Source organism: Sapajus apella, unplaced genomic scaffold (genome assembly GCF_009761245.1).
Source record: "Sapajus apella isolate SASKATOON/1434 unplaced genomic scaffold, GSC_monkey_1.0 scaffold11, whole genome shotgun sequence".
NCBI lineage: Eukaryota > Metazoa > Chordata > Mammalia > Primates > Cebidae > Sapajus > Sapajus apella.
In genome coordinates, this window is record NW_022436951.1 from 37,007,269 (window position 1) to 37,031,727 (window position 24,459).

Here is a 24,459-nt window from a genome sequence, read left to right on the forward strand (position 1 = left end):
TTTGGGCAAGTATGAAAAATCTGGGGCAGGCAGTGTGAAGATAAGCTGTATATAGTTTGTATATCTGTCCCCTGCCCAAATATTATGTTGAATTGTAATCATCAGTGCTGGAGGTGGGGCCTAGTGAGAGGTGTCTGGATCATGGGAGCAGATCCCTCATGAATGGTGAATGGCTTGGGCCATCCCTGTGGTGAGCAAGCTCTTGCTCCGAGTTCACAGGAGATCTGATCATTTAAAAGTGTATGACACCTCCCCGCCACCCATCCGTTGCTTCTGCTTTCCACATGTGATGTGTCTACTCCCCTATCACCTTCCACCATGATTGAGAGCTCCCTGAGGCTTCCCCAGAAGCCAAGCAGATGCCAGCACTGTATTTTCCATAAACTCTGCAGAACTGTGAGCCAATTAAACCTCTTTATAAATTATCTCATCTCAGACAGTTTTTTATAGCGATGCCAAAAGACTTAATCCTTTTAGAAACCAAATGAAACTACAGTATAACAACTTACATACCTAGTGTTTATGTATGTTATTATTAGTATCTAAGAAGAGGTCAATTGTAACTAAAATATACTGATGTGAAAAATCTTAATCTCTGAAAAAAATGGATAAAACAATAATTTATAAAGAAAGAGAAAGGAAGATGACTTAAGCACAAAAGTATCTACATTGATGGTTGTGAAATCAGTCATTATGGAAAATTTTCAAAGTCAACATATGTTATTATATAATTACTACCCACTTTACCACCAAGATATCAATAACAAGAAAAAACAAACAAACAAAAAACAGACAACTTACCAATCAGCCTCAGTATTGAGGCTATAATAATATCAGGAGTATACGCAATGTTCGCATGTCCTTTTCTGTATTTAATCCACTTATCCATTACAGGCCACAACTCCTTACTATAAAATAACAAGATGAAAGGATGTGTGCTCATCATCACTCAAAACAATATTAATAACTTATCCTATAAATGGTCCTTAAGCAATTAGTGAAAAAGAATAACTGCTGAGGATGTAACATTGTAAGTTCAAGTGAGAACAGATACCGGACACTCACATCTTCTCCAATAGCACAGCTGTGCCCACGCTAGCTTAAACATGGCTGCAAATTCAGTGTTTGCATCTTTGTTCTAACTCTTCTTAATGAGGCTTTGCACAGAGAAGCTGAACAACATCCCCAGTGTCCCAGAACGAGGAAGTGGTAGAGTCTGAGATTTCACTTGGACTCTCTAGGCACAAAAGAAGCCCCTGAATTCTAGAAGCTCAGTTAACTGGCAGGATCACAAACAATAAAGCTGTGTATGTAAAAAGGGCTAAACCAGGGGAAAACCGTAATTGCAGCAATCAAATTAACACTTTAGGTGGATAAAAGAAACTCTCCACTGACTGAAAACAGTGCCATGTCCTCTTTGTCTTCTGTTTTTTCAAAAATGTATCTACTTTCATGGCATTCATAAAGTATCACTAGAAAAGCTGAATGTAGACAAAAGAGAAAAGGTAATTAAAAGCACTCCAAATCCAGTCTCAAATCATTATTATTCTTCTAATTCTGGCTTTTCTTCTAGATACTCCCCCGTCTCTATGGATACAAACAACCTGGAGAGAGCCACCAGTGCTGAGGAAGGGAGCAGGGTCTGCCATCGCTCAGGTGGAGATCTGTCATGTTTGATGCTATCTTCACCACCCGTGCAGGGATCATGGACCAATCATCTCTGATGGACACCAGTCCTGGTCTCTTCATGCATAACTGGGACTAGCAGGGCCCCTGCCTCGTGCGTTCCCATTAGGACTCAGAAAGCTGAGGCCCAAAGAGCACCCTGACACATTATACAGACTGGCACTAAACAGACTGTTTCGTCATTTTCTTATTTAGTAACAGACTGGGAAATACTTTTCCATTTCAATACATAGTAATCCATTCACATCTATGAGATATATAGCTATTATCTCACAGAGGTGTGCCATGATTTGATTCCTTCCTGTCTGTCATTCAGTTGTCTGATCTTCTCTTAGTGTCAAGATGATGAGTAAGAGTAACAGACATCCTTGTACACACACAAACCCATGGACAAGGTAAATTCTACAGCTTCAAGTAGCTCAAGGATATGGATTTCAAACTTTTGATGAATCCTTTTTAATGTCACCAACTCCCTTAAACCAGCCTTTCTCAGCCAGGGTTCCACAAGAAAATTAAGACCTACAGAAAAATTATTTGAGTGACAATTTTCTCCATTCTCCCAGAGATGATACGAAGCTGGTGCCAGAATTATAAATGCACAGAAAAAAGTCAATTTACTACATATAACGAATGCCTGAGAGCTTAATTTTCTCCCAGGTAGGGGGAGCTGCTAATTTATAATTTTGAATATTTCTCTTCCCTTTAATTTTTGTGAGTATCTGTATATTATGATCATTAATTTCATTAAACATACATTTGCCAAGTGCTCCCCTTGTGCAGGCACCGTTTCCCACGCTGGGGATACACCGTGAGCCGAACAAGGCCACCCTACACCCTCCCAGAGTCACTTCTTTTGGAGAGAGAGAGATGATAAGAGCAGAACAGAGCAAAAAGTAGTGACCAGTACTAAAGAAAATTAAAGCAAGATAATGTGATAGTGATGAAAGTATCTTAAGGGTAGTTTCGTTAACTCTTATAAAATAAAAAGTGTCACTTGTTAATGTTTCATCTGCTTACACGCTTATACAGCAAAAATGATTCAAACCACAACTCAGCATTCAACAATTCAACCTTACAATTCAAATAACAGATCTTTATCTAAGTCAGTAAATAACTAACCTTATAATGTTATCATGTGTCCAGATCCATTTCTGATGGCAGCAGAGCAGATCAATGGCAAATATGTATTCCCAAGTGTTATCGCTTAGATCTTCACCAAATTTTTCACTGGACTGAAATTCTGTTTTTGGACATAACTGTATGGTCAAAAGCAGCTTAGAAACCATGAAGCCAACATCTACCGGGGCATTCTAGCAAATAAAAAAAGAAATAAAATAAAATCTGGAGTTTCAAATATAATGCATCTTACCTTAGTTATCTAAAAGACTATAATAAGCATTCAGTGACTAATTATTTAATCTTAATTTAAAATAGTCTAAATAAGGAACCATGTTTATCTTAGTCATAGAATGATTACAGGTCAGTAGTTGGATGAGCCAGATTAAAAAGCTATCTAGGCAGGATGCAGAATCCAATCAGGTAGAAAAGATCTTACCTGTAATCCAGATAGGAAAGCACAGTTTCATCAACTCAAATCACAGAATTAAAGTTAGAAAGCTAGTTATAATTATAAAAATAAAACTTTAAAAATTAAATTCTATTATTTTCCTGACATCAAGGATCAGTCTGCCTTTTCAAGAAATTCATAAAACTGAATCAGATAGTAATGAATTCTTATATTTGGCTTCTTTCACACCTGTGTATAATGTGTTGTAATATTTATCCATGGTGTTGCATGAAAGAGTAGTTTGAACACTTTTTTTTTTCACTGCTGAGTAGTAACCAATTATACGAATATATTACTGTTTATCAATTCACCACTTTTGACTGTTGTTAATGCTGCTATGAATATTCATGTATAAAAGCCTTTGTGAGGATGTAAATTTCACTTCTCTTGAAAATACCTAAGAGTGGAACTCCTGGTCTTTTGCTAAGAAAAGGTTTAACTTTATAAGAAGCTGCCCAACTATTTTGCAAAGTGGTCATGCCATTTAACATTTCCATCAGCACTATATGAGAGTTTCATTATAAAAATAATATACATATAATATTCAATATACTTAATACAAGAAAGGCTTGGGCTTGGATATTTGCTTTATTATTAGAAGGGCTCAACAAGTAAACCTGTAGCTTGGGCATATATATCCTTAAAGGTTCTAAGTCTCAAGGTTTCTATGAGAAAATCCATTACAAAATCATGGTTCAAAGTAATATACCTGATAACCAAAACTCAGCCAGAATGATAAATATTTCCCACTTTGAAAAATCAGTGACCTTGCAACCTGAAAAGATGCAGAAATAAATTCTGACACAAAACAAATCAAATCCATATATTCACTTTTCTGAGTATCTATTTTACAATACATTTTGCAGTAATTGTGAACATGGGATAATCTACATGTATAGAATATATGCTCCAAAAAAGTGGTGAGAATCTCCTATGTTTCAAGTGTGGCTGTAATGTGAAGTATTTGGTATTAGAATCATGATTGTAATTAGACGTGTTTTAAGAGAATGTAATTAGGTTTGTAAACACTGTTTGAATACTTATTACAACTCATATTCTACATTCTCAATTCGACTTTTCACATTCAAGGGTTGCTGAAGTGCTTACGAAGATTTTGCTTATTAGATTTGAAAGCCTACTTTGAAATGTTTTTGAAGAATATATCTTAAGTTTATGAATACATTTGAAGTCTTAAGATAATTAGATTGCTGAAATTTGTAAATAAGATTATTTAGGAAATGTTAATCTGTTAAATATATGAGTTAACTAACATTTATCAATGGCCAAAGTGAACACATTCTTACTTTGTTAACAATTAACTGATTTATAAATGAAACAAGACTCATAAATTTAAAGGCTTTTTTTAAAGGTTTGTAAATTTACAACTTTAAAATTCACTTCTACATATAGGGCACTCTTAAAGATTTTATCAACTCTGGCAGAAAAACTTGCAGGAAGCAACACCTTAAAGAACCCAACTCAGGAAATACTTCCCACCATGGTTACAGCAGGAATCCCCTAATTCCTGATTTAAAAAACTGAAATAATTTCATAATTTACACTGAAGATAATACCACTGATTTCTTGTTAACTAGCAGTATTATATTTAATAAGTTTCCTTCTATTTCTTCGTCTAGGAATAATCCATGGGAGTTTCTTCTTTAATAATTATACTGATTTTCTGATTCTGAATTCTCCTTGTTTTATGAAGATAAACTCTATTAAGTTAAAAAGTATTATTCTTTGAATACATTACTGAAATCTCCTGTTTAGTGACACTTGTTACATCTAAAAGGCTCACTGAAAACTGACTTTTTCTTTCTTATAGCATTTTTGATTGGGTTTTATCATTAGAAACAAACAGAGGACTTTCAATTTTTCCTCATGCCTAAAATAGATTACAGTTACTTGGTTCTTTAAAGATTAGATAAAACTCAGGATAAATCTATACATGTCTTTGTGAAGTTTTAATTACCTTTCAAACAGTCTTTTCAAGTATCCTACCCCTAAAGCCAATTTTGATCACTTTTATTTTGCCAGGAAATCACCGTAAGTTTCCAAATCTGTTGGTACAGGATTGCAGGTAGTAGTCTTCTCATTCTGTATCCTATATTCTTTCCCATTGCACATCTTCACTATTTTTGCTTCTCTCTGTTTTCACTGATCCGCACTGTAAGCTATCTATGTTGTGAGCATTTTTTAAAGGCAGTATTTTTATCTTCTATGTGTTTCTGTTTCTTTTCCACTTCATTATTACCATCTCTTAAACTTTATTCTTTTTCTCCACCTCCCTCAACATTTCTAATGTTAAAGATGAGTAGCAGCCAACTTCATTTATTTTTTGCTAAACAACTAAGACATTTAAGATACTTTATTGAGTACATGTTTTCCAAAAAACCTAGACATCTTTGATACTGAGTTTACCTTTTCATTGACTTTTAATACTTCGAGTATTACTTTTCATATTTTATTTGTTCCCAGATTGTCTAAGAATGTGTATCTCAATTTTGAAGTAAATGTAAATATTTTGAAATTTTTTCTGTTAAATTTTACAGAATTATTACCAGAGAGCTTTGAGTGTGAAATCTTTACTTTTTAGAAATTAATGTTTTCATGTGGTCAAATCATCACTGATTTGTGTAATGTGTCATAGATATAAGAAAAATACATATTCTTCACACACATTTACTTTTTATATTATTGAATTGTACTATATCCTCATTTTGTTTACCAGATGTTTAATTCTGTAAGAGAGCATCTGGAAATCTTACACTATAATAGTGTTTTATTCCCCAAGTATTTCTCACCTTTCTTAAAGCTTTGACTTCGTATTTTTGATATGATACTTACTAAATACATTTGCTAAAATGATATGTTCCTCATAAGGAATGTCTTTTTAACCATATCCTGCTTAATTCTGAACAAGTAAAAAAAGATGGGCTCTAGTGCAAGCAGAAAGACCAAGAGAGAGCATGAGCAGCCTGGGCAGGTAACATTCTGAATGTGGGTAACCCTCCAGAGGCAAGTGACTCCTCAGACACAGGTGACTCTCTGGGAACAGGTGACTGCCCAGAGGCAGGTAACTCTCTGTGAACAGGTAACTCTCCAGAGGCAGATAACTCTCTGGGAACAGGTGACTGCCCAGAGGCAGGTAACCCTCTGGGAACAGGTAACCCTCTAGAGGCAGGTAATAATATTCCAGAGGCAAGTAACTCTCTGTGAACAGGTAACCCTCCGGAGGCAGATAACCCTCTGGGAACAGGTAACTCTCTGGAGGGCAGGTAACCCTCTGGAAACAGTTAACTCTAGAGGCAGGTAATACTCCAGAGACAGGTAACTCTCTGGGAACAGATAACCCTCCGGGAAGAGATAAACCTCTGAAGTCAGTAACCCTCAAAGCAGGTAACTCTCTGGAGACAAGTAAACTTCCAGAGGCAGGTAATATTCTGGAGGCTGGTGACCCTCTGGAAGTTATATATGTGGTTGCTGGTGTCCACTGGTAGGAGTCAGGGAGTCTCTCCTGACACAAAATGACTGACTAGAATTGATGACAAAACCTCAGGATGGCTGTATTCTGCTGTGCCTAGATAGACTGATGAAGAGATCATTGCAAACTTGCTTTTTAATATTTAGCTAACTTTTGACCACCAAAAGCTCCTTCCTTTACATCTTATAAAAAATAAAATCCTAATACATACTAACATCAAAAGTAGTCAAAAAAGCAAAACAGCATATAAAATTCTGCTCCACACACAAGCCAAGGGGAATTTTTGGAAGAGGAAATACATGCTCATTAAAAACAGAAAATAAAATTTAAAAGTCAGTATCACTTGCTTCAGTACCTCTTCTTGAAGTTTGCTACTGGTAGTTAAGATTATCATTAGATCAACTTAATGAATGGAATAAAATGATGAAAGAACACTCATCTAGACACTTACTTTAACATATCAGTGACTAAAAACCATATAAAATATAACATGGGAACAAAGTACATAGCACACAAACAAATTCCATCAACTGGAAAAAAAAAAATAAAACATATTTTTAAAAAATCCTAATAGGAAAGAACCGAGACATATTTTTTCACCTAAGTATCTATTGTAGAACCAAATAATTTTGTAGCTTATCTGAGACTTTTAAACATATATAACTATGGGTGGATTTCATCAGTCACAAATTAGTGTATGAAACAGTTAATTAACACAGTCCTTTGGTCTATAATTCTTCCTTGAATGTCTTCTGCACACTTAAAGAAGAAAATGGATAAGTTTAGGGTAAACTGATTAAATTTTGAAAGATCTAAAAAGAAGAAAATGCTTATGAACTAATGCAAACTAAATATACAACACAATAACATTTATGTATTATCTTAAAAGTACGGTATTGTAAGAATTAAAAATAAAGCTCACCTTTTCCCAATTAAGAAAAGCTCTCAAGCAGTTCAGAACCTCTCCTTTAGCACGCTGCCTGGCAACTAACTGCATTGCTTTGTTAATCACCGATTGAGAGAGAAATATATCATGCCACATGTTTGCAATAAACAAAGTTAATTTTTCAGACTCTGGAAAATCTATGAAAAATAAAATACAATAAACCTTTTATGTATAATCAAGTGAATAAATTACAAATTAAGAATAAATTGTATTAATTTCACTGGTGCCTTGCAAGGCATCCTGCAATGGAGGAAGCTGTCAGTGGGTAGCCCAGATGAGGCTCCGGTCACAGTCACTTCAAAAATCCATTCTCCAACTTCCTCAGTCTCAGAATCCTCCCATTTGGTATGCGTCATTACAGGCCATTTTTATACATTACATAAATTTGCGTTACATTACATAGGTTATTATGCATTACATTTACTCATTGAGCACATAAAGCTTCTGATCTGAAGAAATTTTTTAAATAAATTCTGGATGACAATTCTTTTGTTGTAAATACTTTCTCCTACATCTGGCTTTATCTGTTTTATAAAATTAACTGAAGTGTAGTCTACATACAATAAAATATACTCTTTTAAAGTATAAAGTTGAATGAATTTTGACAAATGAATAAATCCAAGAAACCACAACAGTCAATACCATCATCCCAAAAGTTCTCTCACTCTTGTGCTCTGCAGTGAATCACCTCACCCCAGTTACAGAGAAGCCCTGATCTGCTGTCACTATACATTAGTTTGCCTTTTCTCAAGTATGTATTAATGGATTTTTGTAGTATGTACTCTCTTCTGTCTGGCTTCCCTACTCAGCATGTTGGTTTTGAGATTCATCCATGTTGTTGCATATATTAGTAGTCTATTCCTTTGTATAGCCAAGTAGTATTTAATTGCTTAATACATCAAAATGTTTTCCATTCACTGGTTGATGGACATTTGTTTCCAGTTATGGACTCCTATGAATGAAGATGTTATATCTGTGTGTCAGGCTATGAAATGAACCATCTCTGTGTTTCTGTTGCATAAGTGCCTATGAGTGGAATTTCTGGGCCACAGGATAAATAAATAAATGTTTTAATTTCATAAGAAATTGTCAAAGAGCTTTCCAATGTTTAACCTGTTTGGTGTACAATCACATCTTTTTAGTTTTCACTTTTCTGCTTTCTTTTTAGTTTTCTCTATTCTGCTTTATCTATCATTGACACATCTAAGAATAGGGAGCTCAAAGCATAAACTCACTGCACTAAACTCAATCTGTTATATTTTGAATCATATGTTTATCTGGTGACACCTCAGAGTAGAAACAAGACAAATAAATTCTCTACTTACAGAGTATACAAGCTAGAGGAGCAGAGAGACCGCAAACAAAATACTCTTTTAAGAAGTGATAAGTGCCATGAAGGCAAATAAAAATAAGGGATCCAGGATGACTAGGAAGGTATGTCAAATTAGTGGAGTGAAACACAAGAGTTGAAGGAAACAGCAAGAAAGCCGTCAGCACAAAAGCCTGAGCTAAGAATGGGCTTGCTGTGGTTGAGGAAGAACAAGAAAGCCAATGTGGTCTTGACTGAGACCACACCCCTTTCTGTCCCACCACCCACCAACTGCTGAACTTCATGTATGTTTCTGTGATGTGACTATGGCCTATCAGCCCCATGGACAATTGCGCCTCCATCTGATTCTGATCACCACAGAAATCCTAACATTCACTCGATTATGATTCGTTCAATAAATAAGTGACTGAAAGAGTAAACAAAGCAATGAAGTGGGCAACTGAAACACAGAGCAGCTTCATTCGAAACACTAAAAGGGATGGATATACTCAACATCCTGCTTTACAAGTCTCATAAACATGGTAGTCAAAGATTATAAATATTTACCACTGAGATAAGACTGATATGATATTTTCATTTGTATATAATATGATTTGAAAATACTGATGATTTGATACAGAGAAAAATGATTCCCAATCTGATCCACTAGTGTAGACAGAAGAAACAGTAAAGAGAAAAGATAATCACAGGACAACCCTCATGCCATCATCTCCTTTCAGCTTTCTCTCATCTACTACTTCTCACCAGCTGACAAATTCATCTTAAAGTTGCTGCCCTTTCTACCTAGTGTTACAGTAGTTTGGCTTGTCACTTACCTTAAAGTATTCCCTATTTTAGGGCAACTATATCTAATTCTAAAGCAGCTGCACAGGGCATAAAACAAATAGTAATGAGAGATAATCATTTATTTCCAAGTAGGAATATATGTGTTGATATAAGTAAGCCCTACTGAAAACCAGGTGCAGCTGGGTACAGCCAAAATTATTCAATGGACAAAACATAACATTATTTTAAAAGACACACTGTAATCACAGAGCTGAAAATATAGACTCCAGTATAATAAGGTAAAAAAGGCAATCATATTTTCAATACAAAATTGTCACAATCTAAACATACCTTCCTTAAGTAGGCTGTAGCAAAACAAGCGAGCTCTTTCCAAGTCTCCAAGTTGTCGACAAATACCCACATACACTCTGCAGAGGGCATGAATGTAATTGTGGTCCATAGATACCTTCTGAATTTTTAGTTCTGAGAGAATAGAGTGAAGCAAGCACTCTGCTAAATGCTGGATTAAAAAATAAAATAAAATAAAAAGGCAATGTACACTCATATTTATCTTTAGCCTATCAAAGATTATCTAAAAGTTACAAAACTTAAGTAACTACTGAAAAAGTAAAACTTGCGCTACACCAGAAGGTAGAGCACAGTAATAACTGGTAAGGACTTGCCTAGCATGGTAAGTCATGAGAATTGAGGTGGGGGCAGTGAAAAAAATTCCTATACCAGTCTGTTTCGTATGGTTGATAATGCTGCAGATGCCAGAATGCAAGTGTCAAAAAACCTAGCTGCCAACTGCCACTACCACCAGTCAAATAAATAATAATTTCTTGGATTTTGCTCTATATAATCTGTGTATGTGAATATATTAAATACAGTGTATAATTCTACTCTCATTCTGGTTTTCTCAACTCTAATTTATACTGGTTTAAATTTTGAAGTATTAAGTACCTTCTTTCATCCTAAGGGGAGCATTACATGATAATATGATACATGCATTCATTTCCTTTCAAAGTGATTCATAGAGCTCTTTATGTTTTCTGCAAGTAAGCAATCTAAAAGAAATATGGATGCCAAAATGACTCCAAGTATATGCAGATAAGGACTAAGTGTGATCCGTGTGGCATTAGAAGTCATCAATGATGTAGCACTATAAAAGTCCTAATAAACTACATATGTAAACTAAAACCATCCCTTTTTTCCCTGTCTTGACACTAAGCATTTCTTCCTGTTTGATCTGTAACATTCATTATTGGAGAGTCTTTCTGGAAGACTCTCAAAACACTCAAGGAAAAGAAAAAGCATGTGATAATTTGAGGCTTTGAAGAAAATTATTTTAAGCCTCTAAACATGCCAGGATCAAGTGGATACATGCAATTTTAGTCCTGATAAGTACTTTTTAAAAAATTTAAGTAACTTGATGAATAGAAAAGATCAAATCTCCATTGTCTTTTCATATTTTTTTAAATTTGTAAAATGCTGGCTAGAAATGAAGTTTACAGGGATAACTCTCATCCTTGAAATAAAACTTTTGTTCATGGCCATCTACACATTTTGCTGGCAGTAGACAGCATCTGTCTTTGAAGACACATAATCCCTAATGCACTTAGAAAAGAACATTTGTAAGATGCTGGCTAGAAACGTTTACAGGGATAACTCTCATCCTCGAAATAAAACTTCTGTTTGGTCATGTACACATTTTGCTGGCAGTAGATAGCATGTGTCTTTGAGGACATGTAATCCATAATGCACTTAGAAAAGGGCAGCCACATACCTTTTTTGTTGTACTAAATTCATAAACAACTTCTTTTTCTTGATCTCTCATCACAGGCTTTTTGGAAATATTTCCCACATATACGTGACTACGAATGACAGGTAACAGATCAAAAGAAAACTCCGCAATTTTCTTCAGTGCATTAGCTATGGCTTTATCATGGGACTCCACAGTTTCTTTTGGGCTTAAAGGCAACTGTGAAACTGCACTGATGGCTGGACTAGAACTTCTTTCCTCGGCTGTTGTTGCAACTTCAGTTGGAGGAATGTTCCTTGGGAGGTTCTTGTGGATTCCTTCTTCAGTGACTCCCCTGGCTTCTGGTTCTGGGGACCCAGTGTCCAGGCGCAGTCTTTTAGCACTTCTCAGTGTAGATGCTGACAGTGTTCTTTTCCCACTTGAATCCTGATGAGTCCCCAAATCTCTTGACTTGTCTTGGTTACAGTCACCACCAGAGCTGCTCCCAGTTTTGACAAAAGCAGTTGCTGCTGAAGTGATTGTTTTGAATCCTATCATAGCACTGGCAGGTCCTGGTAAATTCTTACAGTCAGCAGGTGGACCTCGCGTGAGTTGAATATTCCCTCTGAGGATGTTGAGGGTCCGGGCCCTGGCAGATAACTCTGGGTACATGGTGTCAAGGATTTTCACAGAATTCTCCTGGGGCCCTCCCACAGCAGCATGGCCAGGTGCACAGGGTGGTAGTCTGCCAGGCACAGGAAGTGCGTGCTTCGGTGTGGCTGCACAGAACTGCAGAGGAGACGACACTACCCTCTCACTGGCTGATACAGTGGACGGAGATGGAGAAGGATCTGGAGGAGAGGCACGTTTGGGGTCCTCCAGCCATGGAGACATGACAGGAGGCACTGGGGTTTCACATAAGGGAGAAATCTGGCCAACAGGAGAAGTTGGTGAGGAAGGACTAGAACTTGATATCAGAGGAGAGAGTGGCTGTGAAGTCCTTGGAGGTGTAGCTATCAGAGGAGCGAGAAGAGGCGGCAAAGGAGGCCCCACCTCTTGCCGTATTTTACTCAGCGTGTCAGGAGAGCAATCTGTAGGAGTGGATGTATCAGCATTTGCTAAAATGGTATGAGTTTGGCTTCTTTGAGTTTTTGTACCACTTTTTTCCCCTGAAAATGACTGAGCAACTTCACTCTGATGAGTTTCAACTCTGCTTGATGCTGAAGTTTTTACTGATTTGTTTGATTGATCTTTGTTTGAAATCTTTGATCGATTCTTATTTTTGCCAGATGGCTCCAGTTTTGAGTTATAATATGTGTGATCAGATGCAACAATCTGAGTCTCAAAGTTTTGGTCATATATTTGAGAACTGATCCATATACTAGGCTTAACGGGTCTATTTCGCAAACGACTTTTATCAAAGTTGGTGCTCTGACCACTGCTTGAAACATCCTCTTGAGGACATGAAAGATTATTGTCACGTGGAGCCTCCTGTAATGCAGGGCCAGTGTGACTGGCCTCTGGGGACTTCTCAGCAGAAGTCACTGGGATACAACCAGCTTCCAGCTCTCCTTGATCCTGAGAAACAGGGATGTCTCCAGGAGTTTCACACAGTGTGACCTGGTCCACGTGTGGCATAACAGCTACGCCACTGATGATTGTCCAGTTGTCCCCCTTTTCAATGACTAGATTCTGATCCTTATTTATAACTACGTTTATAACTTCTGAGGTCACCGTGGCTATCTGACACTGAAAGGTTGCTTCGGCCTCACAATTAGAACTTTGCTCCATCAATGGCTCTGTCACGGAGTCAGAGCACAAAGCTGATGGCTCCACAGGTTCTGCCAGGACTTCTTCCCCACCACTGTTTTGCCTGCCTGCATCTGAGTTGGCCTCTGGTCCGCTCTGAATGTTTTCATTGTGAGGCCCACCGCTGATGGGAGAGCTGCCCTCAGTGCCCACGGCAGCTACTTGTGCGGGTGGTTCTGAATCATGTGGTGAGGAGCCAGTCATTTCCTGAGATGGACCTTCCTCTTTTAAATTCTCAGTGGTCATGTTGTTATTTATATTTAAGAGCAATAAACTGCCAGTATCTTTACCACTGCCATCTTCAGAATTTGTTTGAAGTTCTTGCCTAATCTTGGTGAGAACCTCAGACAGAGTTTCCAAAGAACACTGAGTGAGCTGACTTGTATTTTTTAATGAATAATCATCTTCCTCTGATTCAATCCACTCTTCACAGGTTCCAAGTATTTCTTCTTCACAGGGTTGCTTTCTATATTTTTCTCCTGATATTTCACTTGGCTTTAATTCTTTGTTCATTTCTTTACTTAGGGTTCCTTTACTAGAACATTCAGAAATAGAGTCCCCTGAACTATAATCCCCTAATTGACAGCTCTCAAGAAACATCACCACCTCTGATGTGGAAAGTCTATCTAGCTCAGAAAAAGTACTTATGTTAAAATCTTGCAGAGCTGACGTCAAACAACCTACCTCTAAAGAAGGCCTCACCTCAGCTACATTGGCATCTGTATCTACTAAATTTTTCTGTGAGTCGTCAGGAGTATCTTGCTGTTCACTCCCCTCACTGCAGCTAAATGCCTCACTATCCTCTGCCTCAGTGTCATCTCCCCGCTCTCGAATGCCTGTGTAACAAGGTAAGGTAGCAGGAGGGCTACTTTGGGAGGTATCCTGTGTCTCTCCAGCTTTTCTGCAAAATGCTGGAGATAAAGTGGTGTCTGTGGTGCTAAAACATTCAGGCAAAGCACCAACAGGAGTTGTAGATTTCAACTTCCAAAGTCCATTAGCATTTTGTGGTGTGCTAGCAGTACCATTTGCAACAGCCAGAGCATCACCACCAGATCTCCCTGTGTCTCCACAGGCCGTTTCTTCAACAGAAAAGCCTCCTGACACGGTCAGTTCTGTGGCTGGAAGCACCTCACTGCTATCTGTCCCACTCGAGTCCAGATCTGTGGCCTGAGGAGGCTGCCTCTGCTTCTGCCCGTCTTCTTGCACTGCAGCTTCTCTCACGATGTCTTGGTTTTGGACGAGGATGTCTTCAGAACGGAAAGATAATCTGCTATTTGTGGAACAATCCGAATTTTCTGCTGGTGAAGAATCACCGGGAGAACTGAAATCTAGTTTTCTCCGAGAGGCAGAAACTTCTGGTGAAACGCTTTTCACAGCCGCCACCTCCCTGATGTTTTGAGTTGTATCATCTCTTTCCCCATCACATTTTGCTAGAGTTGACATATGATCAGTTTTGTTGCCATTATTTTCTGTTACTAAGGTAGGCTCATTCCTGTGTGGCCTCAAGTGTTCCAATTTAGCACTCTGAACCTTTTCAGGTCTTGTCTGTTTTGTGATAACTGACACTTGATTAGGCAACACTGATGCAGTGGTCTTCAATTCTACAGGACTGTTATTTTCTCTAAGGTTAGGCTTGGGTGTTGGTCCTCTATTTTGTAGGGATGGCACTGCCTTTTGTAACTGATGGCTAGTATTTTGTTCATGTTCTGATTTAGCTCTCAAACTTTCTTCGCCACCTTTCCTTAATAAATCACTATGGTGCCACGAAGTACTTTTAACAAAACCCAAACCACTCTTTACCAAGGCAGCCTGAGAACCTATTAATGATGTGAAATCTGGCTTATTTCGTGTGACCTCTATTCTTGGATCCTGACTTTCACATTGCCCATCTTTTGTAGCTTTCATAAATACTGACCGAGGAAGTGAATGTATTTTGGTCAAGCCTTTTACGATTTTTGTATATTCTATCCCATTGCTCTTCTGATCATTAAACTTAGATGCTCCCAATTCAGAGCTCAAGGCATGCATGCTATTCTCCAAATTGTTTCCTCCTATAGATCGCTCTGGTGGCTCAGACTGCAGATGTAATGTGTTTAAAGTTTTAGTTTGTAATTTATGTTCTGAATGATGCGATTCAGTAGAGAATACTTTAGTAGTAATATCCGTATCATCACCACAGTCTAACCCAGAAGACGACTGGGGATTACTGCCAATAGACAATGCTACCAAGGTAGAAGAGGAAGAAAATCTGGTTTCAACACCAAGCCCTGCTACATCCATTGCATCGCCTGAATCGTCATCTTCTGATTCAGGCGATTCTCCCAAAGTGAACCCTTGTGTATCTTCTTTTTCCTTTTCCAATTCTCTAGACAGTCTATGAAAATGGCCAGAAACTGTGATACAGTCTGGTTCAGAAGTGATTTCATTAATTCGTGTCCACTTAGTAAACTCTGATTTGGGTGATCCTATCATTTTAGACAATAGGGTTTTTCCTTCAGATTCCACGAGTTCATTTAATGGCCTCTTGCCAAGGGGAGAAGAATACAACTCTGACCTCCGAGAGGCAGCTTCCTTCTCTTGTGCTGGACTGGCAGACAATCTCTCAATGCACAAACCTCGAGTGAGTTTATGAATGGTTCTCTCAGTTTGCACTGACTTATCCATCTCCCTAACCTCCATTTGTCTTTTTGTCTCATGTAAAATGTCTCTTTTTCTATCACTCATGGATCGAGATGCTGTGGTCCAGTGTTTTTCACCAGCTAAGGAGTGTGTGGCAGAAGATTCACTCAGTGTTGTCGTGAAAGTTTCGAGTCCAGCAGTTGTCACTTTATTTACTTCCCATGTATTTACAGCTTGGATAGCTTCATGTGATTTGGGCTTTTCCTCCCATGTACCACTTCCTTTATTTTTTCTCAACGAGCCAAAATAATTCTGTGATTCAGTTGTATCATCTTCGGAAACAGACTCAGCAGAATTTCTAAGCTGGGCCGAGTCATTATCACTGGAATCTGTATACTCTCCAAAGTAGGTTTCCTTTAAAAATACAAATTATACTTGTCAAAAACTAATTCAATAGATTAACATGACTATCATTTAAATGCATTATTTTTTTAAAGTACATGCTGCTTCCTGAAGAACCTTTAAAAACACATTTGAGCAAGGGCATGCTAGGGCCTGGAATCTCTGCGGTGGGTAGGGAGCTCTCCAGCTCTGGTCCAAAACTGTTCTGCTCTCTCCCTACGGGTGCCCAGCACCCCACAGACACACCTCCCCTCAATAACAGACAGGCTTCCACCATGTGCCACACCCCACTCGACACAGGGTTCGGTTTGTTCTCTTAACTTTCAAATATTCCTACTTGCAAACTGTTACTTCCCCATCATCTCGTAACAAAGGGTCTGACACAGGTTGCTAGCTTCTGGCTTCACAGCTCTCTATTTCCTCTCCCTCTGGTGTCTGACTTGTGCCTGGTACAGCCTTATGCAGGGAAGGAGGGTCGTTGTGGGTCTCTCCCGCCACCTATCTCCTCCCCAACATGTCTTCACAGAGTGCTGCAGCCTGACTGACGTCATCAACGCACACCTGTGCTACCCTTACAAAGCTCTTTCTCCCAGCCCATTCTCTAGCCACCTCTGCTCCAGAAATTTTTCCTGACCCCCAACTTGTCCCCTCCTGAGTTAACTGCCTAGGGCATGTGGCCCACTTGGCATGTGCTGAAAGCATCAACATCTTGTCTCTATTCTGTTAGAGAACAGTGGACTGGTGAAGATTAACAGCTGCTAACATTAACGTGCTCCTACTGAAGAATTCTTTCCTCTTTTGAACTCCAGAGTACCATCATCTCTTGGCTTTCCTTTGCTATTCTGCCCTTGTTTCCAATCTCCTTTACTGGCTCTTTTTCTTTTTTTTTTTTGAGACAGAGTCTCTCTGTGTTGCCCAGCCTGGAGTACAGTGGTGGGATCTTGGCTCACTGCAACTTCCGCTTCCCAGGTTCAAGCGAATCTTCTACCTCAGCCTCCTGAGTAGCTGGGATTACAGGCGCATGCCACCATGCCCAGCTAATTTTTGTATTTTTAGTAGAGATGGGTTTTATCATGTTGGTCAGGCTGGTCTCGAACTCCTGACCTAGTGATCTGCCCGCCTTGGCCTCCCAAAGTGCTGGGATTACAGGTGTGAGCCACGGCACCTGGCCTCCTCACTTTTTCTACTTGCCACTTACGTAGGGACAGTTCCCCAGGGTCTTGACTGGAACCCTATCTTTTTCTCCTCCTATATGCTCTTACTGGATAACATCAGAGCTGCATGACTTCTGCTGCACTCAAAAGCTGGCATGTCCAGAATGCCTGTGCCCACCACAGCCTCCCTCCAGCACCTCGCCTGTGTATATGCATAGCTCATATCTAACATTCTGTACATTATTCTCCCAAACAGGGTCTCTTCTTATATTTACTATGCTTCAATGTGACTCCTCCATCTCCCCTAACTACCATATTCAAAATGTCACAGAAAACTGATCATTTGACCTCATAGCACTTTCCAAACCAGTCCCTACCTCATTAACCCCAATGCCACAACTTAGGTTCAGGTATCAGGAATTAAGTGAGCCGCTTATTAAACCACTACCCTGTCTATGATCTTGACTATTTTCTGACTAGCTTCCCACTCCCTGCTGACTCATACTGAAATGAAACTTTCAAATAAAAACCTATCTTTCAGTCCATGTCTTTGGATTCATCAAAGATTTCCCCCTTCGGGATAAAGTGGAAACTCCTTGGGAGCATGTACATGGCCTTTCAGTCTCATCTGCATGAATCTGCCCCACACAGAGTTTACCCTTGCTTCTACACTGCCAGGTGAACAGCTTCTCCACCTGAAGCACCCCCACTCCTTAAAACTCAGTGTGGGGACTGAATTTTCAGAAGAATCCCGCCTGCCTGCCTGCCTGCCTCCCACCCCAGCCTGGCCTCCATTCAGGACTGAGCTGCTTTTCTTTATCCTCTCGAACAGTGTGTTTTCTACCACTGCTGGGCTCTACACAGCAATGCAACTGTTTGCTCCCTTACGGCTCCGAACTCCACACAATGAACCCCACTGAGACGCAATGGCACCTTTTGTCACCTCTGCACTCCCAGTGTCTAGCCTGGTGCCTGGAACATAAGAGGTATACATGGTGTTTTCGTAAAGGAAGAAATTGATTCTGTAAGCAAAACATATCTGCTCCTTAAGACAAAAAGTATATACATCTGATTCATAAAGACTAACTTCCTAAGAAACTACTATAAACCATTTAGCAAACACACAAAAAGATGAATTCATCAAATAAAGGTAGAGAACTCGGCTAAGTTAGATAAAGGGGCATATATACTAGACACACACACTTTCCTATCACTATGTAACTCCCTGCATACAAATATGTGCAAATATGTGTTTAATTCAGTCATTCCATACAAAAGATAAAAACAATTATGACACAGTCTTCCCACAGGAAACTTGTAATTTGGTAACTAAAATGCAACCATAACACAAAGTGGAAAAAATTCAAACTATATATGTTGATCCAAAGAGTAGTGGCATGCTTTTTAAAATCCTCACATTATCCCCTAACAAAATTGGCTAAAATGAATAATCTTTGCATGAATATCACTAATATCCTTTGAGCATAAATGACATATTAGGATAGACAATGTACCCACTTAGTAATTCAAATTCAGAGAGCAAAACTCACAGGTGCAAATGAAGGCATGGAATCCAGGTGTGGTGATGACATCAGAGGGGGCGAGGGCACTGGAGACAGAAGAGGAGGCGGAAGTTTGAAGAAGTCAATTGCAGCTTGAAGATCTTCATCAAAAAAAAGATCATGGTCAACAAAGTCAGTGCTGCCACCGTCATGATGACTTTGTACTAAAACCTCAAGACTTCCATTCTCATTAAAAACATGATCAAAACTACAATTTGTTCCACTAGAGCTCTCTTTTTCCACATTTTGACATGAAAAGTCCTCCTTTATCTCCATGGACAGTTTCGTGAGGCATGTCTGCACATTTGAGGTCCTGAGAGGGCTGCCTTGTGCTGGAGGTAGCGTGCCATCTTCCCCAGGCACTCTGGAGCTGGTGATTGCTTTGGCAGGTTTTTCTGTGTTGGGGAATAAAAGTAAGTATCAGGTATTTACAATATCAAGAAAACTTAAAAAAAAAAAAAAAAAAAACAACCTTATCATAACAGTTCAAAATGCTTGAAATATGAAGTCCAAGTAAGCAGAAATGTTTTTTAAAAGGCAACCAGTCACTTTCTAAACATTATCCTAGAAGATCAATAGATTTCATACAAGTATGCTAGCCTTGCAGTAAGAAAAGTGAGACAGACAGGTGAGATGGACCAGGGGGTGGATGGATGACACAGATGGAAAAGCATCCACGGCCATAGAAACGAACCTTGCTGGCTCACTGGGTCTCTGAATCAACCTTTTCATACAACCAGCACAATTTGTCAGAGAATCAACTTTGTGTCTACAGGTTGATACAGAACACTATTTTCTGTCTATAGAGTGATTTGAAATCAACTAATATCAAGCCTACCCATTATACAGATACGGCCATATCTGTACAATGCTCTCTGAGAGATCTGATGAGGCCTATGAATATTCAGTATGATAATGCAACAGAAACAAGTTTCTATAAAAAGCTAATCCTTTTAGGGTCTTGATTTTAGTAAACTTCAGTGGTGCTATTAAGAAAAAAAAAAAATTTGATTCCATAACCTTTTATTACATTTGCAAGCTTTAAAAAAAGTTTTACAGTGGATCCAGGGCTCCTTGGATAAGCAGTTAATTATAGGGCTGAGGAGGGAAAATCCAAGTTGAGGCTGAAACATCTTGTGGTACCAGAAGTAAACAACTCAAAAAAGGATGGAGTATTTATGAAGGGCGCAGGAGCCAATCTGAAGAAGCTCCCACCAAAGCTAAAAGGATAGCACTGATTTATGATTTATGAAATAAAATAAATATCTATGAGACTATACTGATGTAAACAAGTAAGTTAATAAATGGTGGAAAAGGAACAGCTCTTCCTTACATAAGAATTCCAATTGAAAAATGCAGATGGAATGAGACAAATAAAAAATTACTCTTTGGCTAACACAAAAGCAGTAATTATAGCAAGCAGGCAAGATCCACTGCTGGATGCTAAAATCAGCAGGTGACAATGTGAAAAAAAAAAAAGAATATTTGCATAATGTTAAAGACTCTTTCTCAAGTTGATTCATTAGGAAAAAAGAGTAACTTTACAACAGAGAAACCTGCAGATACCACCTTAACCAAGTGATCAAGGTTAGAGCCAGTGATAATACATATCCACATGACCTATACCCAGAACAATTCCCTGAGCAAAGAGAAACATCACCCCTGTGGCGTTCTTGACATATACAACCTCAATCTAACATGAGAAAACATCAGACAAGCCAAAACAATGGACTTTTTACCAAATTATTTTACAAAATAATACTCTCCCAAAGTGTAAAAGACATGAGAGATTAAAAAACAAACTTTTGTACTGGAGAAGGAGAAAGCAAGAAGACTACTAAAAGCAACGTGGGTTCTGGGCCTGCATCCTGGAGGGAAGGGACACCCGGGGAAAACTGTGAAATTCACAGTGTAGTTAATAGGGTTGAACCCAATGTTCCGGTTTTGATCACTGGTAACTGAAAATGTTAAAAATCATGCAACCAGCTAAGGGATCCATGCGGATTCTCAGAACTATTTTTGTAACCATCTTCACATGAAGATAAAAATTAAAACAAAAGAATATGTCTTATGGTATAATAAGATTCCAAAGATGCCATGTTCTTCCTTCTACTTTGGAAAAATTAACGTAATATATTTACCCCTCAAAAGCATGTTTTTAAATAAAAACATCAGTTTATGAAATGACGAATAGCTCTTTTAATAACAGCTTGGCAATATAAAATCAAATGTTTAAAACAGAATGCTGATGAATAGAGAATGCCAAAAAGCATCCCCAGGTTACTTCTGCTAAACAGATGAATTGATAAAAACCGAGGGGACTAATTTAGGAGTTGTGGGCACCATGTGGATTCTACCAATGGGGTCCTGGCAGGTAAACTGAGGGAAACATCTACTTAAAGGAACTCCATCAAATATGCGTCTGTATACTCAACAAGTTCTGGGTCCACCATTAAGTAAGAATCAGTAACTTGTTCCTTAACGTTTTTCCAAGGGAACTTTGCCTTCAGAAGCATGAGAGGAAAATAAGGTGCAGGACTCCATAGATTTAGAATCTCAATGACCTGTGAATTTACAGCAGTTAATCATAAGAAATCAGTAAAATGACAAAAAGCTAAATAAGAAGCACTTAAATCTTATACAAGACAGCTGTCTTCTCCCCCTCCTATCGGGGTAGCTAAATCGACTATCACTGTGAATGTGCTAGAATGCCTCCATGATACTCATCTTCAAATCAAGATGTTCAACCAAAGACACTGATAAATTACATTAAAAATAAACGAAGCTAAAGTACTGATGGATTGATCAAATTCATGAAACGATTCCGAAAAAACCGTGCATCCTTCAAGTCTCCCCTCTCCACCTGCCTGGTGTGCCTCTGCTACTCGACCTTCTAGTTTTTCTGAAGGTTCTCTGATGAAAGCTGAATGCATTTAATGGGATTAGAAGTCGCACCGGAGGGAAATGAGTTTTGTATAATTTAAAGTACTGATTCTAGTTTATTTCATTCTTTCACAGCTGCAATGCCTATGGTAAACCTCTCCACTTTAACATATGCAATCTGTTTCTGTAAGCTTCTCTCTCACCTGGGACACATCTGCTGCCTTCACCAGGTAGTCTGTGTGTTGTGTTTACACAGAGCCAGAGTTCCTTCAGAAGCAGTTTTACTTTTCCTGTGAAACAGAGTAAAGCATTAAAGTCAAGTCATTTGGCTCACCCTACACAAGGCCAAAAAATACTTCTGTGAAATCAGGGTTTATTAGGGACTTAGGAAATTACATGACTTAAACATCTTCCCCAAACTCAACCACTGTGCACAATAGGGTCAGTTATTGATAAAAAGGTCTGCAATACTTTAGCTAAAAATTGAAAGCTGAAGATACATTTGTTTGCTTCTTAAAAAAAAATTTAGTGGCAGAGGGAGGGGATTCAAAAGACCATGTGTACTTGTTGTTAAAGGCTTTTTTATGCCTTTATGTATACATGGGACAAATGAATCTTTGGCCCCACATTTTCACCAGAGAGTGCTTGGAGATGGGGAAGGAAACACAGTTAATAACCGATAAGGGATCTGGGCTCTATGTATTCTATAAGAAGTAAAGAAGCATCCCTCAGTTATAAGAGGTTATCAGAGAAGTCATTAGACTTGACCATGCTGTAATTAACCTGGGGAGTTCAAGGATTACAGATAATCCATCCATGGACTTGAAGGGAGACTGGATGGGAAGCAAAATGTATGTGCATGAATATATGAATAGGAACTCATCATCACACACACCAGCAGACAGAGAAGCACATACTTTTATAAGGAAAGTAAAATGTTTGGAATTTTTATACATTTTCAAAGAGACGTAAATTTCTAAAATAATTAAGAACCACTAATTCAAATTGAAAGGCCAAGGGATGCTGCAACTAACACAGCCCTAATGAAAGAAATGTAACATTAAGAATATTATACTATGGTTTTAAAGCTTTTTTACATTAATATAAATTTCAAAACCTTCTAAAGCAAAAAATATTTATGAAAATATAACTATGAATAGCTTGTGGTGAAATGTGCATAAAAAGACAACCCATACTAATTAAAATTCAACTAAAAGTAGCTTAAGTATTATGTAACTTTCAAGCCACCTCAAAAGTTCTATTAGAGTTTCCTTGAACTTAAGTTTTTTAATTAACCTTAAGCATTTACTAAAATTAGTGAAACCTTTAATCCAGTTCAAGAGAAGCTTAAAAGACCAGCCTTTAAAAACCAAAATACCACAGGGAATCACAAATTTTCTAAGAGATTAGCTTTACTTAAGCTGGTAGACTGCATCACTCCAAAAGATGAAGTCCACAGAAAGGGTACAGGCCAACTGTAGAGGCCAGTTCACAGACAAGTGTGAAAGGCTGGGCACTGCCAACTCTCCTGAGCCAAGCAACCTTCTGATTGCCACTGTGTGTGAGCCATGTCCCATTTTTCAGTTCAAAAATTCTGTGGTCGTGTAGCTTATCTATGTTGTGATATAACCTACCCAAAAGCCTGCTTCCAAACACTGTAATCCCCTTTGCTTAAATGACCTGACCAGGATCCCTGCTTATTACGTATACCCAAAGCAGCAAACAAGGAACCTTAAAAAAAAAGAAAAAAAGTTACTTTTCCATGCTTATGGAGGCTATCATCCAGAGCTATGTCTTTTCTAATTGAGCACTCATTACTGCTAATCTGACACCAAAAAAATAAGAGTTCCCTATGCCTAACAAAGCAGAAAAAAAATCTTCAGCCTTAACTTCATATTTAATTGTGAAGAAAACACCTCCTTAAAGTGAGTTGCACACCTTTCCCTGATCCTTTAAAACTCTTCTTTATCAAACTCCAAGGCAAGTATGAATATTTAAGGAATCTGTTTATTTATGAAATTTCTTTTCTACTTCATTGCTTTGTCAGTTTTTGTACCAATGCCACACTTCTTTAATCAGGATAGGCTACCGAATATCTGTTAGACATAAACCTTGCTCAGTTTTTCCCTTTTTAAAAATTGTATTGTTCCAAACATATATTCCTCCCTATAAACCATCTGCTTGTCCTCTTCCATAGAAAACCTCTATGGGATTTTGAGTGTTACTGTACATTTACAAATACATTTGGGGAAATTTTACACCTTTATACTTTGAATCTTCTCATCCAGGAACATAATGTTTATGTACTCAGGTCTTCCTTGATGCTTTTAAGGAATGTTTTAGTTTCCCTCAGAAACACTGTATACTGCTTTCAGGTTTTTTCTTAGACATCTGCTGGTTCAGGCGCAACTTAAAATGAGTTGTTCTCATTCTACTTATTTTCGAGACGGAGTTTCACTCATGTTACCCAGGCTGGAGTGCAATGGCACGATCTCGGCTCACCGCAAC

The 24,459-nt window shown here is 38.3% G+C and overlaps 1 protein-coding gene and 1 long non-coding RNA gene across 3 annotated transcripts in view; one reads left to right on the forward strand and one right to left on the reverse strand.

Annotated features, from left to right (window-relative positions):
• ICE1 (interactor of little elongation complex ELL subunit 1) overlaps nt 1-24,459 on the reverse strand; it is a 66,436-nt gene that overhangs the window by 11,619 nt on the left and 30,358 nt on the right. Inside the window, exons 11-17 of the mRNA XM_032279134.1 lie at nt 22,155-22,241; nt 19,057-19,463; nt 11,568-16,364; nt 10,133-10,301; nt 7,663-7,823; nt 2,806-2,996; nt 802-908 (exon numbers count right to left, since the gene is read on the reverse strand). Coding sequence (XP_032135025.1) covers nt 802-908; nt 2,806-2,996; nt 7,663-7,823; nt 10,133-10,301; nt 11,568-16,364; nt 19,057-19,463; nt 22,155-22,241 — 5,919 coding nt within the window. The remainder of the gene's footprint in view (nt 1-801; nt 909-2,805; nt 2,997-7,662; nt 7,824-10,132; nt 10,302-11,567; nt 16,365-19,056; nt 19,464-22,154; nt 22,242-24,459) is intronic.
• Nucleotides 6,242-6,723, forward strand: LOC116552407. Of its 2 annotated transcripts, none has more exons than XR_004269371.1 (3): nt 6,242-6,296; nt 6,369-6,440; nt 6,605-6,723. It is a non-coding gene; the product is annotated as an uncharacterized LOC116552407 (long non-coding RNA). The 2 variants fall into 2 exon arrangements; XR_004269370.1 differs by having other exon boundaries at nt 6,369-6,479; nt 6,535-6,605.